The sequence below is a fragment of the Danio aesculapii genome, chromosome 11, assembly GCF_903798145.1.
Source record: "Danio aesculapii chromosome 11, fDanAes4.1, whole genome shotgun sequence".
Classification (NCBI taxonomy): Eukaryota; Metazoa; Chordata; class Actinopteri; order Cypriniformes; family Danionidae; genus Danio; species Danio aesculapii.
In genome coordinates this window covers 40198729-40214624 of record NC_079445.1, presented here as the reverse complement: position 1 = coordinate 40214624, position 15896 = coordinate 40198729, and the positions used below count along the sequence as shown (strand labels likewise).

Sequence of the window (15896 nt, the reverse complement as noted above, 5' to 3'; positions counted from 1 at the left end):
CATGGCTGACTTGATTTAATTTGTTTGTATATAAAACTACTATTAGAGGATGTCTCCCCGTGTTCATGTGGGTTTCCTCCGGGTGCTCCAGTTTCCACCACAGTCCAAAAACATGCGCTATAGGTGAATTGAATAAGCTAAATTGTCCGTAGTGTATGTGTGTGAATGAGAGTGTATGGGTGTTTCCCAGTGATGGGTTGCAGCTGGAAGGGCTGCGTAAAACATGCTGGACAAACTGGCGGTTCATTCCCCTGAGGCGACCCCTGATTAATAAAGGGACTAATCCGAAAAGAAAATGATTGAATGAAGTAAACTACTATTAGAGTATGTCTTCAGTAAATGACTGTATAATCCACGATAAACGTTGCTCATGAAAAATTTAATGAACAAAAAACTATTTAAAGCTGCTTTTCAATGAGTTTTTTGTTTTATTTATTTTTGCTTTGATGCTTGAAAACCTCTTTTAGTCCCAACACAAGACTTTCTTTCTTTTTTTAGTGCTAATAATTAATTTTAATCGCATGCAAAATAAAAGTTTATTTTAACATAAGATTTGTGTGTATTTTATATATATATTTATTAGGTATATGTAATATAAACAGGTTGTACTGTCACCTCACAGCAAGTAGGTTGTTGGTTCGAGCCTCGACTGGGTCAGTTGGCGTGTCTGTGTGGAGTTTGCATGTTCTCCCCGTGTTGGCGTGGGTTTCCTCCGGGTGCTCCGGTTTCTCCCACAGTCCAAAGACATGTGGTACAGGTGAATTGAAAAGGCTAAATTGGCCGTAGTGTATGAGTGTGTGAAGGCAAGAGTGTATGGGTGTTTCCCAGTTTTGGGTGCTGGAAGGGCATCCACTGCGTAAAACATATGCTGGGCAAATTGTCAGTTCATTCCGCTGTGGCGATGCCTGATTAATAAAGGGACTAAGCCGAAAAGAAAATGAATGAATGAATGAATTTTCTCAAATGTATTGCATGTATGTAGTTATATAAACATAATAACTATTCACAGTACACACACATATCCAGTGCTCAGCATTTATAAGTACACAACTAAATCTCTCTTTTAAATTCATACTTTAATAGGAAGCTTTACAAAATTATATTCATGAATACACATTAGATTAGTCAGAACTGAAGCCAAATCTGGAGCTAATCTAACAAAATAACTTACAACAACGGTCCAAAAACTAGTACAGCCACATTTATATGTTATAGAAAAATATTAAATAAAAATTTTAAAAAGAGGAAAAATCAAGAGAAAATTTTTGTTGAAAATTTGTAGGTTGTGATTTTTTTTGCGATATTTTGCTTGAATTTAATTGTATTATCTTTCAATTTCTAAATATGTTTAGTGACTAAAATATTATTTTAATAAATATATCTGTTTAATAAATCTATTTTGTTTAAATGCACCAAAATACACTGCCTATATTCACTGAGAAATGGATACAAATATTCATTTTCAAAATAGGGTGTAACGGCAGCCCGGTGGTTCAGTAGGTTGTGCTGTCGCCTCACAGCAAGAAGGTCGCTGGATCGAGCCTTGGCTGGATTGGTTGGCATTTCTGTGTGGAGTTTGCATGTTCTCCCTGCGTTCACTTGGGCTTCCTCCACTCCGGGTTCTCCGGTTTCCCCCACAGTTCAGACATGCCGCACAGGTGAATTGGGAGGGCTAAATTGTCCGTAGTGTATGATTGTGAGTGAGTGAGTGTGTATGGATGTTTCCCAAAGATGAGTTGCGGCTGGAAGGGCATCCGTTGCGTAGAACATGTGCTGGACAAGTTGGTGGTTCATTCCGCTGTGGCGACCCTGGATTAATAAAGAGACTATGCGGAAAAGAAAATGAATGGAAATGGAGTGTGCTTAATTTTGGTGAGCGCTGTTTTATCTCAAAGAAAACTTTTATTTTGGAAGTGAATAATTATTGCCCAGCATTACTTTGTTGTTTTTCTTATTTAATAATCCTTAAAATAAGAACTTTAAATATTTATAATGAAAAACACTATAAAATGTTTTGCAGCTCAGAGTGACGTTTCTTCTATTTCCTGCATGTCAGTTGTGGTTTTCCTCTGTGAAGTGATTGGCATTAGTGCTAGTGTGCACATGTGCTGTGCTTTGCAAAACTGTCAGGCTGAATATCCAGCTGCTGATGCAGGACTGCTCATGTGCCGCTTTCTGCCAACCAGAGAAAGGACTGCATCGGTGAGTATTAGATTACAGGAAGCCCAACACATCAAAAACACACATACACGTACACACCCCTACACAGACTCAGCTGAGGACAGACTAAGAGGAACGCCTCTCTCTGTGAGTACTGTTACCTTTTTATCTGCTCGCTGTGCTGTATTTGTCATATGTGTGCAGAAATGTCTCCTTTAGGCTGAACAGCGGGAAACACAAGTCAGCTCACTGCAAACGGCTAAACTTTAGCAACAAACAACACTTATGACATCACTTATTCGCTGTGTTAAATTCTATTAAATGCCTCGCGTTCGAATGTAAGGAAACAAGAAACGGCTGACTTTGAATGTCAGCGTTATGCGTTCTTTCATATTGAATTCCTGGCGATTAATGTCCTGGAATGAATCTATCTGTGGCTCTGCTGCAGGATCCAGGAAATGTAATCGATACACGAAACACAAATGCAGAAGTCCTTTTCTTTTTCTTTCTTTCTGTTTTCTTTCTTCTTTTTTTTAACACATGCTCTTTAGTAATTTTTTTTATCTGTCTTGTCTCTCTGGATAGAATAGTCATCCCTCAAATATAAGGAAATGCCTGGAAACCTTATAAAAAATCCTAATGGAGATGGTGAGTCATTTCTTCTTTAATGATCATGTTTTTAAATTTTTTTAATTTTTATTAACTCAATGCCACAAGAACAAGAGGTATTACATTTCACATAATTTCTGATAGCGAAAAATTTTTTTTAAATAAATAAAAAACATACATACACACATAAAAATAAAGTACAATTACATTTACATGAAATTAAATGTTTTCATAGCATTACATGTTTTCATTGCTTTTTTGTTTTGTGATTGTTCTAAAAGATTTATATAAACTTTGAAGTCATTCACAAAATGGGTAAAGTTTGGTTTACACTGAGCCCACTTTTTCTTATGTATATGGTATTTTCCTAACAGCATAAACAAATTAAAAATATATTGTCCTTTACAGTTCAGGTTCTCATTATCAGAATAAAACAGTACATCAAATAAACCAATTTCTATCTTATACTCCATTTTTTTGTTAATAAACAATTCCAAATCTTTCCAAAATATTCTTGAGTAAATACAATGAAAAAAAAAGATGCAAAATTGTTTCTTTTTCTTGACCACAAAATTCACACATATATGAAATATTAAGTTTAAATCGTTCCAAAACATGTTTAGCAGGATAAATTCTATGGAGTATTTTGAATGACACCTCTTTAATTTTGTTATTTAAGCAAAAGTTATTTGTCAACTTCCAAGCTTTAACCCAAGAAATATTATCAAATAATGAAAGCCAAAAATATCTTGCTGTAGGTGGAGACATCGAACGGAGAGCATTCTTTATAACCTTATTGTTACATTGTTGTTTTAAAACATCAATATTTTCAATGAAAATGTGTTCACAAGGATTACCTATGCCGATCCCTTCTGAAATACCATTTTTTTTAAAATGATCATGTTTTGATTTTTTTGCCCCCTCAGCAATGATGCAATAATCAGGGTGTCTGCGGGGTCTTAAGTCTAAAAATCTCTTAAATCTCAAAAACTAAAATTTAGGCTCTTAAAAAGTCTTAAATCTACTGAAATATTGTGTTGTATGTCTTAAATCTTTTTAGACAGGTTTGAATTGTCCTTTTGTTTAAGTATATCTACCCAATCTGGCCAACACCCATACAATCACCTGGGCCAGACAGAATCTGCGAACATCTCTTGCTATTTTTGCGCAAAATTTTGTTTAAAAAAAAAATCTGCGAATTTATACTGAATGATTTTGGGAGTACCGTATCGAAAAACTTAATATATGAAATAAAAAAATATATGTTTTTAACTTAAATAACTTATTTAATGTTTACAATGCAAATCCATTTAGATCCACTTATTTGGTAAATAAAGCAAGTCTTTCATATAATACATCTACTAAAAGACAGAAAATATCACTGTACAAACTGACATTTTTATATTGGTCAGTAATATTACTGAAATTAATTTAACAACTGAATAAATCTACATTTCCACAAGTAAATAAATATACTCAATGATTGGCAAAAAAATCTGCAGAAATCTGTGGATTTTTGCACGCACAGATTCCGCGTGGCCTTACAATCACCAACAATTCATCTCAATAAAACTTTTTTATTTTTTTAATTAATGTTTAACTTTATTCGCTGTAATGGTTTATTTTCCTGACCTGTATTTTTATTACTAAATGATTATTAATATTATTGTATTACATTTATTCAATTATAATCATTATTATGTATATAATTTTTTGATAGAGCAACTGAAAATCTTTTCCAGTATTCGAAAAAAAAATCCTTAGCGTTTAGCCCTGTACAAGTCTAAAATTTCATACATAATGGTCTTAAAAATGTCTTAAGTCTTGAATTTAACTTGGTGAAACCTGCAGAAACCCTGAATAATGACACAAAATATGTTTATGTTAGCTTTTTCTAAGTTAAAATGCTTCACATTTTTCACACAAACACACACTAAAAAATTAACGAGCACAATGCTTATCAACATTGATATGATTAAAACAGTTATCCGAGTAGCAAATTGACATTTTAAAATCATTTCTGAAGGATCACTCTGAAAAATGATTGAATGACTAGAATCAATTGCATTTGAACAGTTTTAATATATAAAATATACAGTTAAAGTCAGAATTATTAGCCCCCCGTTTATATTTTTTCCCAATATCTGTTTAACCCAGAGATTTTATCAACACATTTCTAAACATAATAGTTTTAATAACTCATCTCTAATAACTGATTTATTTTATCTTTGCCATGATGACAGTAAATAATATTTTATTAGATATTTTTCAAGACACTTCTATACAGCTTAAAGTGACATTTAAAGGCTTAACTAGGTTAACTAGATTAACTAGGCAAGTTAGGATAATTAGGCAAGTTATTGTATAACGATGGTTCGTTCTGTAGACTATCGAAACATATATATTGTGTAAAGGGGCTAATAATTTAGTCCTTAAAATGGTGTTTAAAAAATTTAAATAATTCTGATTTCAACTGTTTATAATATAATATACTAATATATGTTAATATATAAATTGTACAAATAATTTTATGTTTTTTTCTTCCATCAAATCAATGCAGTCTATGTGTATAAAACACTCCTTAAACCTTTAATTGTAACCTTTACTAACCTTTCTATAATGGTAAAATTCATACTAGAACAGGTAGTCACCATTTTAGTATAAATTAATAATACAAATATTTTGTGTTATCTCGTTAACATGCATAAAACAATATAACAAACCTGGATAGCATTTTTAAAATGATTAAATTAGCTTTTACATGTTTATACCTATCAAAATCCTTACATGAACTGCAGTAATGACTAGGTACAATACCTAAACATATCCTTAACCCTGTATTTTTTTTACAGTTGTTAACAGCTCTGTATGAACACAAAATAAAGTGCAACAAAATTGTTTAATAAACCAATAGCTTCAGATACTCTTTGCACAGCTCATACGTCAGACAAGAAAAATGATCAACTGAGTAAAATGCATTTCAGCCTCTGGAATGTCTGATATGTTGTTCTGTGGTATTTTCCCCAGAGGGTCTGGAGCACTGGGACCTCACAGAAAACGGAGGTGATGAATGGAGGGTGGAGGACATGCCGGGCGACTGTGGATATGCTCACAATGACGAATTTATCACCAAATACTTCGTCACCTCTTTTGAGTAAGACAGAGTGAATTGTGGTTGAAAACATTATGTTGGACTTTTAAAGGTAAAAGGTATTAGTAATGGTTTATGATAAGGTTATATTAGTTAATATTAGTTATTAGCATGAATTAAGTACAAAGATGATGCTGCTGCTATCTTTTTTTTTAGCAAATTACATACTGGGGTCTAAGTTTTGTATTATTTAGTCACAAGATGGTGCCAAACAGTTAGAAAGTTAGTTCGGGTTAGTAAATACATTAACAATAACAAAACAAAAGTATTGTAATGTGTGACCAGAGTATCCATGTCTTTCCCATTTGTGTATTCATTCATCTCATTTGTCGGTGTGTTTCAGTGTGTATTTCTGTCCACTGTTTTAGGCTGTGTCAAAAAAGACAAGTGATTGACTTGTTGGCGGAGGGTTACGAGCCTGACAATTTAGATATTGCACAGCCAGCTGTTACTGTGGAGGACTGGTAAGTCTTGATGGCATGAACATAATGGCACAAGCTTTGTCCTATCATGTTATAGGGTTAATTTATTATGGATGTGTGTAGGTACAGTGGCCGAACAGACTGTGGATGCATTTATGAGCTCACTGTTTCTTTGCTGGATGAAAACCATGAGGTCATTGCTGAATTTAAGCCAGATAGAGTGACCCTCGACCCAGACTGTGGCGACTGCTCATGGAGAAATGTAGGAATCTTCAGTTTTGGATAAAACACCTACCAAACAGCAATAATTTAAAGCAATAAACAGGGAGATTGGGAAAATGTATTATATGCAAAGCATTAATCATTTCAGTCACTTACATGCATTTAATTTACAAGTGATATACACTCACTGGCCACTTTATTAGGTACACCCAGGAGGAGAGATATTGCTCATATATATATATATATATATATATATATATATATATATATATATATATATATATATATATATATATATACATACATACATATATACACACATACACAAACACACACACGAGTAGCAGTGAAATATGGCAGTATATCGGCACTGGTGGAAGGCATGCATTGGCTTGGCCGCAGCTCGAGCGTCCCACCTGTGACAATATACAGCATTATTGCACTGCTACGAGTGTGATATTGCGTTTATACAACAGTTTGACGGCATAATAGCGTATATAAAAAAAGAGAATTAAACATGGAGTGTCAAAAACCCTTTTGTATGAGGAGCCACTTACTTCCGCCATTCATTCACATCTGCAGCTGACGTCAGAACAGCAGAAACCGTTGCTACAAACGTCACTTTAGAACTAGTATTTGAATAATTCTCTACCATAATCTCTAAAATGATGACAAAACAGGTGATTCTGCTTGCATTATAAGATTGTAAGTCTGAACAGCATAAAATGCCATCAGTCTACAGAGATTTCCCAGTATTTCTCTGTTGCAATCGGGATTTCAGAATAATTAACCCCAAAAAAGCTAGAGCAAAGCAAACACTAGCAGATTACTATGGTATAAATACAGCACTACAACATACAAAAGAGAGAGATCGACTTAGAATGTCACTTACCTGTTCTATAATGATTTGTTCAGCTGTAGAAAACACTATTTTTCTCCCCTAAGAACTTTGGCCTCTGTTGCCATCTTGTGGCAAAATGTCAACCGTCTCTGATGGCTGCCGATGCGCAGAATCTCCGAAATTATAAATATTTAAAATAGGCACTATCCTTATAAATAAACTGCATAGTTGCAAACTAAACAACTATATTTTCACCTAAAAAAATCTCAAAAGTACATTATGTTGTCCAACAGCTGCAATGTTTGTCAAACTGTAATGAGTTTATTGATCTGCTCTCACTCTATGTGGGCAGAGTAATGCACAAGGGTGAAGAGGCTGTACGAGTGCTGTTATTACAGAACATCGCATGACTATCACCCAATCAGATTCGAGAACCAGACAGAACTGTTTTGTGTATGTGTATGTCCTCAAAGGAAAACGTCTCTTAACGAAACAGAATTTTTTTTGTTTATTTTACTTAATTTTTATCACTGCAGTGCAAAAAATTTGATTGTCACTTAAGGAAGCTCACCAACACTTGAATGAAAATCTTGCATAAATTTTATATGCACATTTCCATAATGCTGCCATCTTTATTTAGCAAATTACACACTGTGTTCTCAGTTTTGTATTTACCAAAAGTTTTTGTAATGTCATTGATATGCTATTGTAGATTTGTTAACGTTTGTTTATTTATTTTTATTTCAATTTTAATTTAAATGAGTCTCGATTTTTGTATTTACTCTTTTAGTAATATATTTTAATTATATTGGATTTTTTGTGTGTGTGCATCAAGTTAAACTAAATGTAAAGAGTACATATTTCCTTAGCAGCTAGCTAAAATAGTTTTTCTTTTCCTTTTCTTTTTTGTTTTTGGTATCATTTTAATTATTTAAATGGTTTTTGATTTTATGATTTTAGTTTTAGCTAACTACAACAACACTGATGTGAGCATATTTATTTCTTGCTTCTTTCACAGGTTACCCACACATTCACAGACTACGGTCCGGGTCTTCGCTTCATCTCTTTTGAACATGGCGGTCAGGACACCAAGTTCTGGCAAGGCTGGTTTGGTGTGAGAGTAACTGGGAGCTCCGTTACGGTAGATGTCTAAGATGGACCAAACTACAATTCAAATTATACAATATAAACAATTCAAGTGAAGACCACTAGAAAAAATAGACAGCAACTTGCTTTTTGTTTAGCATATTCTGTATCCAAGTGTCATGCTAAATATTCCGCTTAGTATTAAGCAGGTAATGATAACCAATTAAAAGAATCGTCTGATAGGATTAGAATCTATTGTACTTTACTTTTTTTGAACTTTAGAGATTTCTTTATTTCTGTTCAGCCACTAACTACCTCTATAGGCTCCTGCAAGTTTACTATACACCAAACTTTATTAATGCTGTGCTTTCAATCAAGTTTTTATGCAATCATTTCTTAATTAGCATTCTACTAATGTGATATGAAATGCAAATAGATCTATATCATGCTAATGATAATAAGCAAATATTAAATAATAAACTGCTTTGGACTTGATAAAATAAAAGTCAGAAACTAACATTGCATTTAAATTTGTTCATTGTTTTTAAATGGTATCAAAATGGAAAGCATCAAATGGCCTTCCTCATCTGTTAGCAGCCATTGAAGACCTCAGACACACGTTTTCAGACATTCTGCTTCTGTGCCATGAGACCGTCCCTGCTGAGCATAAAACTTAAAAAAAACATGTATTTGAACTGCCACTTCAAAGTTTAGGATAGGGATGAGTTTCCCTTTTTGTTCTTTAAGTATAGCTGCATGTATTTGCAAACTTAATGACTTTGTGGAATTGCGCAATTATAAAACTCTAATGGTATATATACAGTGCGTCCGGAAAGTATTCACAGCGCTTCACTTTTTTTAATGTTACAGCCTTATTCCAAAATGGATTAAATTCATTTATTTTCTCAAAATTCTACACACAATACCCCATAATGACAATGTGAAAAAAGATTTGTTGAAATTGTTGCAAAATACATCAGTATTCACAGCCTTTCCTCAATACTTTGTTGATGCATCTTTGGCAGCAATTACAGCCTCAAGTCTTTTTTCAAGCTTGGCACACCTGTCTTTGGGAATTTTTGCCCATTCCTCTTTGCAGAACCTCTCAAGCTCTATCAGGTTGGATGGGAAGCACTAGTGTACATCCATTTTCAGATCTCTTCAGAGATGTTCAATAGGATTTAGGTCTGGGCTCTGGCTGGGCCACTCAAGGACATTTCCCAAGTTGTTGTGAAGCCACTGCATTGATATTTTGGCAGTGTGCTTTGGGTCATTGTCCTGCTGGAAGATGAACTGTCGCCCCAGTCTGAGGACAAGAGCACTCATGTACATTGCTCTGTACATGCTGCATTCATCTTTCCCTCTATCCTGACTAGTCTTCCTGTTCCTGCTGCTGAAAAACCTCCCCACAGCATGATGCTGCCACCACTATGCTTTACTGTAGGGATTGTATTAGCCTGGTGATGATAGCCTGGTATTAGCCTTGGTGTTCTCCAAACGTAACGCCTGGCATTCACTCCAAAGAGTTCAATTTTAGTCTCATCAGACCAGAGAATGTTTTGTCTGAAAGTCCTTCAGATGCTTTTTTGTCAAATTCCAGGTGGGGAGTGGCTTCTGTCTGGCCACTCTAACACACAGACCTGATTGGTAGATGGTTGTCCTTCTGTAAGGTTCTCCTATCTCCACAGAAGAACGCTGGAGCTCAGACAGAGTGACCATCGGATTATTTATAACCTTCCTGACTAAGGCCCTTCTCCCCCTATCACTCAGCTTAGGCCGGCCATCTCTAGGAAGAGTAAGTTTTCTGTAACCTTCCCCAGCCTTGTGCCTCGAGACAATCATGTCCCCGAGGGTCTACAGATAATTACTTTGTCTTCATGCTTGGTTTTTGCTTTGTCATGCACTGTCAACCCTGGGACCTTATATAAACAGGTGTGTGCCTTTTCAAATTATGTCCAATCAATTGAATTTACCACAGGTGAACTCCAATTAAGCTGCTGAAACATCTCAAGAATGATCAGTGAAAACAGAATGTACCGAGCTCAATTAAGAGCTTCTCGGCAAAGGCTGTGAATACTTACACAACATGTGATTTTTCAGCTTTTTTTATTTTTAATAAATGTGCAGCAATTAAAAAAAAAATATATATATATAAAACTTTTTTTTTCACATTGTCATTATGGGGTATTGTGTGTAGAATTTTGAGGAAATTAATTGAATGCATTTTGGAATAAGGCTGTAACATACAAAAATGTGGGAAAAAGAAGCGGTATGAATACTTTCCGGACGCACTGTATATAATGGTTATGTATAATGGAACACTATGTAACTGAAAAGGTTATATACATTGTGTCTTATATTTTGAGGTGAAGATAACATTCTAGGAAAGATCAAAGACAGGAAGCCTAGATGTGAGAGACACTAACCTTTCTGGTATCTAAACATCGAATAGTAATATAAATGCTAAGTTTGAGACACGCCTGTGCCTTTTGTCTCCATAAAAGTCTAAACGATACTCTCAGGCTGTTTAGATCAAGGTTGGTGAAACTTCTGGACAAGACTTTCAAATATCCACTTCAATTTAACATCCTTTGCTTAGGTTGTTAGGCCTGTTTATTTGTTCCCACCTAAAAGCACTGCCCCACTAAAATGTATTTAAAAGCTGCATTCCAGTCCACTTTTAGACACCCACTCACAAACTTTCTTCGCTTGTTGCCTCAGGGGAATCCTCGCCGCAATTTTGAAGTGTGTTCCACTTCATCAAGTGAATAAGGGAGGCTTACATGAACTTACCTATAATTTTGAGGGAGCGAGTCGGCTTTATGTGTCCACTCCAGCACCTCTAAGTCCCAGAATGCATCACAATAGTGTAGTTCACAAATGTTCAAGGGCTTAGGGTATAGGTCTCAAGCTGGATTCCTGGAGGGTTGCAGCTCTGCACAGTTTTGCTCCAACCCTAATCAAACACAGCTAATCTAAATAATCAAGGTGTTCATAACCACTAAGCAGCTGAGTTGGAGCTGGTTAAAGCTAAACTATGCAGAGCTGTGGCCCTCCAGGAATTGAGTTTGAGACCATTGGTTTAGGGCAGTGTTACTCAACCACATTCCTGGAGGACCACCTTCACTACATATTTTGGATGTCTCCTTTTTCTGTCACACCCATTACAGGTCTTGCAGTCTCTGCTGATGAGCTGATAATCTGAATCAGGTATGTTTGGTGAAGGAGACATGGAAAATATGCAGAGGCAGTGGTCCTCCAGGAATGTGGTCGAGAAACACTGGTTTAGGGCATTTAATTTCAGCCCATTCAGATGCTCCTCCAGTAGTGGACACTTGTGTGACATAATCAATGATCTGAGGGAACGAGACAGAGGGAAGTTAGCGATTGATAAATAACTGAACCGAAATGCAGCCAAAATACTGTTACACTACACTAATTAGATTTCTCTTATGGGGCGTTCACAAAAGACGTGTGAACATTTTGAGTTTACTCTCTTCATTTGCGTGTCAAATTCACTTCACAACAGATGCAGATTCGCGTCATAGGAGAGGGCTTCTGTCTGCCTGGTGACTCCAGTTTTATTGCTAAATGTCTAACGTAGATGTCTGCCAAAGATAGTCACTTTCAGCGATTCATGTGTCGAATGCACAATACGCTCAAATCAGGGTGGGTGAAACTTCAAGAAAAGACTTTGAAATATCCACTTCATTTACATCCTTTGCTTAAGTTGTCAGGCCTGTTTCTTTGTGTCCACCTATAAGCACTGCCCCCCTAAAATGTATATAAATGCTGCATTCCAGTCCACGTTTACACACCCACTCAAAACTTCTCTTCACTTGTTCCCTCGGGGGAATCATCGCCGACATTTTAAAGTGTGTTGCACTTCATGAAGTGAACGAGACAAGCTTACATGGACATACCCTCGATCTTGACCGAGGATGCAAATCTGCTTCATATGTCCACTCCAGCACCTATATGTCCCAGAATGCATCACAAGTGTAGTTACCAAGTGCTCAAAGGTTTAGGGCACTGCATTTAGTGGACACTTGTGTGACGTAATCAGTGATGTAAATCCGAGGTTAGCGATTGAAGGGCATAAATAATTGGACTGGAATGCAGCAAAAATACCATGTTACACTACACTAATTAGATTTCTCTTAGACTTCTTTGTAACTGCAGCAATGGCGATTTCTCAAAAAAGAATCCTGCTACAACAAACCCAAGAGTCTTGAGTTACCAACAGCTTGAATATGAAAATGTTTAAATGTACTTTGGTCTTCAGTAGCGATATAATAAAATGCGTCAAACTGGAATATCACATAAAAGATTTGCGAATAACGCTGCATTTTCATCCAGCGAGTCAAAGAAAACAAAATCGTCGCTTCCTGATAAACTGGCACCAAATATCAAAAAGAAAAACGAAATTTGCTGAGGTAGGAGAAGCAGAGTAAGTCTTTTTCTTATATTATAAATTACTTGCATCTCGGATGACAAAATGCAATGACCATGTGGTGAATTTTAGAGATGTGAGAGCACTGTGGGAGCACAGGCGCTCAAGATAATCCTGGAGGTAAAAATAATAATATAATAATACTGAAACGCTCAGGCTGTTGGTTTGCCCATTAATGCTATTTTTTATCATCACATGAACAAAATCAATGCAAAACTTAACTTAGCATACTGGAATATATTTAGTAAATGCGTTCCATTGTAATTTATGCACTTTTTTTTGTGCAAAAAGTTTATTCTTCAAAAAATTTGCGCATAAAAAGAGGTGGATGGAAACCGTCACGTGGTCTTTCAACACATTCCAATATGCTTATTTGATGCTTAAGTAATGTAATTATCAGTATTTTGTTTAGGATTTTTTAAATATAAATTTAGCTACAATTGTTTCCTGATAACCAAAATTTTGCATCCTTTTTTGATGGAATGTAGAAATATAGTAAAACATTATATATATATATATATATATATATATATATATATATATATATATATATATATATATATATATATATATATATACACACATATATTTATTACAAACAATTTTTAATAACCAAATTTTAAACAAACACTGTTGCCATTATTACAGTAGGTCATCATAAGTCATAAGTTAACAATAAACCACAAGTGATGGCTGTATCTTATTTCCTTTAGCCAACATAGCGCTAGATTGTTGTTTGTCTAGAACAGTTTTATACAGTATTGTAAAGTATAATGTAATACTCATTCAGGAAAATTAACATTGCATGTTACAAAACAGTTCAAAAAGATAGTAAACCGAAAACTGATGTATTTTTAGATGAATCCGTGGGCCTAGGTGATTCATACTATGCAAGTCAATGGCTACTATTTGTTGAGGCTGTAGATTACAGGTAATAATGAATATAATGGTCAGTTTCTTGCACAGACCAATCGTTTCGCTTCATAACACCTCAATAAATCATAAAAAGGGTTTTAACTGTATTTATTCTCTCAAAATCCCAGTATATCCAGTTTCATCTAAATCTTAAATGACCATTGGGTGAGAAAATAAACAGCGTATTTTCAAATGTTTAGGTAAATATAATTTTTTTTGTGAAAATGAAATGACAGCACTGTCCAGGGTGGTGCTCTGATAAATATGACACATTATTATGATATGTCTGGTTTTGTGCATACTGACAAGCATTTGTGATGTGATTGTACAGTCTGATTCAAGTACTGTGTGTGTGCACCAATACAGTCAAGCATTCTACAGTGAATACAATTTGGTGTAAATGACAGGCTTAAAGGGTTGATTATCATGTGGTTTACAATAATACGAGTAACATGGTAACCCTAACCTGTGTATGTTTACTCTGACTGGGGTTATTCCTCATTCTGATTGTGACTGCATCTGCTTGCAGAAGGCCTCAAATTGCTGCTGTTCAAGTTCAGTCATGACTTTGTTCAGGGCATAAATCTGTCACAAACAAAACAGAAAGTTAGTTTCACTATAAGCGGTAGACCACAGGTGTCAAAGCCAGTTCCTGGAGAGCCGCAGCTCTGGACAGTTTAGTTTCAACCCTAATTAAACACACCTGATCAAACTAATTGAGCCCTTCAGGTTTGTTTAAGACCTACAAATAAGTGTGTTGAAGCAGGATTGAAACTAAACTGCAGAGCTGCGGCCTTCCAGGAACTGGAATTGACACCTGTGCTGTAGACCAATCACAACAGACCAAGCCAGATCACCTCTGCTCTCTGTCTCTGCTTTAGCTCCTGCTGGGCTGTTTTCTGTTTCGTTCTGTCTCCACGCGTTGGTGTTTGCTGTTTCTGTTTGTCTTTTCGACATGCTGGCTCCATTTCGGAAGCAGACGGACACAATTTGGAGTCAGGATAATTTCACTAAAGACAAAAAGGTTGATTAGACACAACAGCAACTAACAACATGTACACTACCTGACAAAAAGCTTGTCATTGATCCCAGTTGTAACAGCAACAAATAATAACTTGACTTCTAGTTGATTATTTGGAAAAGTGTCAGAAGGTAGATTTTTCTGATGAATCATCTGTTGGACTGTATCCCAATCATCACAAATACTGCAGAAGACCTACTGGAACACGCATAGACGCAAGATTCTTATAGAAATCAGTCAAGTTTGGTGAAGGAAAAACCATGGTTTGGGGTTACATTCAGTATTGGCATAAGCGATCTGCAGAGTGGATGGCAATATCAACAGCCTGAGGTATCAAGACATTTGTGCTGGCCATTTCATTACAAACCACAGGAGAGGGCAAATTCTTCAGGAAGATAGCGCTGCTCTTCATACTTCAGCCTCCACATCAAAGTTCCTGAAAGCAAAGAAGGTCAAGGTGCTCCAGGATTGGCCAGCCCAGTCACCAGACATGAACATTATTGAGCATGTCTGGGGTAAGATGGAGGAGGCATTGAAGATGAATCCAAAGAATCTTGATGATTTTTGCAAGAACGCTTTCTTTGCCATTCCAGATGACTTTATTAATAAGTGATTTGAGTCATTGCAGAGATGTATGGATGCAGTCCTCCAAGCTCATGGGAGTCAGACACAATAGTCATTCTTTTTCCACTGCACCATGACATTATATTCTATACTGGACATTATTTCTGTTAAGTGACAAGACTTTTGTCTAAGCAAAGTCAGGCCTTACTGTCCTAATTAAATCATTAAAAATCAAGGGATGATTGTATTTTATTTTGGTCAAATAAGCGTAATCTAGAGGCCTTTGCCTTTCATATAAGCCACTTCTGACACCAAATGATCAACTAGAAATCAAGTTATTATTTGTCCTTCCTAAAACTTGGATAGGCGACAAGACTTGTCAGTATGTGTACAAGGGAATTGATACTATTCAGATGCCAAAGAAAGGGATTTACTCATTTATCCTAATTTAT

At 35.6% G+C, this 15896-nt stretch overlaps 2 protein-coding genes across 4 annotated transcripts; one reads left to right on the top strand and one right to left on the bottom strand.

The window, feature by feature from the left end:
- The first annotated feature begins 2159 nt into the window (after positions 1–2159).
- fbxo2 (F-box protein 2) lies at positions 2160–9010 on the top strand. 3 transcript variants are annotated; one of them, XM_056468574.1, is made up of 6 exons: positions 2160–2202; positions 2746–2808; positions 5797–5923; positions 6289–6384; positions 6466–6604; positions 8424–9010. In XM_056468574.1, the coding sequence occupies exons 2-6, from the start codon at positions 2772–2774 to the stop codon at positions 8556–8558; spliced, it is 534 nt and encodes a 177-aa protein (XP_056324549.1). In that variant the 5' UTR covers positions 2160–2202; positions 2746–2771; the 3' UTR covers positions 8559–9010. The 3 variants fall into 3 exon arrangements, with proteins under 3 accessions (XP_056324549.1, XP_056324547.1, XP_056324548.1); XM_056468572.1 differs by lacking the exon at positions 2160–2202 and adding an exon at positions 2215–2307 and having other exon boundaries at positions 8424–9009; XM_056468573.1 differs by lacking the exon at positions 2160–2202 and adding an exon at positions 2243–2307 and having other exon boundaries at positions 2751–2808.
- A 4520-nt stretch (positions 9011–13530) lies between these two features.
- On the bottom strand, positions 13531–14889 carry svbp (small vasohibin binding protein). Its single transcript, XM_056468575.1, has 2 exons — positions 14717–14889; positions 13531–14444 (listed from the first exon to the last, which is right to left on the bottom strand). Exons 1-2 carry the CDS (start codon positions 14825–14827, stop codon positions 14358–14360), a joined length of 198 nt encoding a protein of 65 aa, XP_056324550.1. The 5' UTR covers positions 14828–14889; the 3' UTR covers positions 13531–14357.
- Between the last annotated feature and the right edge of the window lie 1007 nt (positions 14890–15896).

Bases quoted from the DNA above. Each gene is read 5' to 3' on its own strand.
- fbxo2 (XM_056468574.1), top strand. From the start codon at position 2,772: ATGCCTGGAAACCTTATAAAAAATCCTAATGGAGATG. The intron at 2,809-5,796 runs GTGAGTCATTTC...TATTTTCCCCAG, and splicing joins AAAAAATCCTAATGGAGATG to AGGGTCTGGAGCACTGGGAC. The intron at 6,605-8,423 runs GTAGGAATCTTC...CTTCTTTCACAG, and splicing joins GCGACTGCTCATGGAGAAAT to GTTACCCACACATTCACAGA.
- svbp (XM_056468575.1), bottom strand. From the start codon at position 14,827: ATGGAGCCAGCATGTCGAAAAGACAAACAGAAACAGCAAACACCAACG. The intron at 14,445-14,716 runs GTGATCTGGCTT...TGTTTGTGACAG, and splicing joins AGCAGAGACAGAGAGCAGAG to ATTTATGCCCTGAACAAAGT.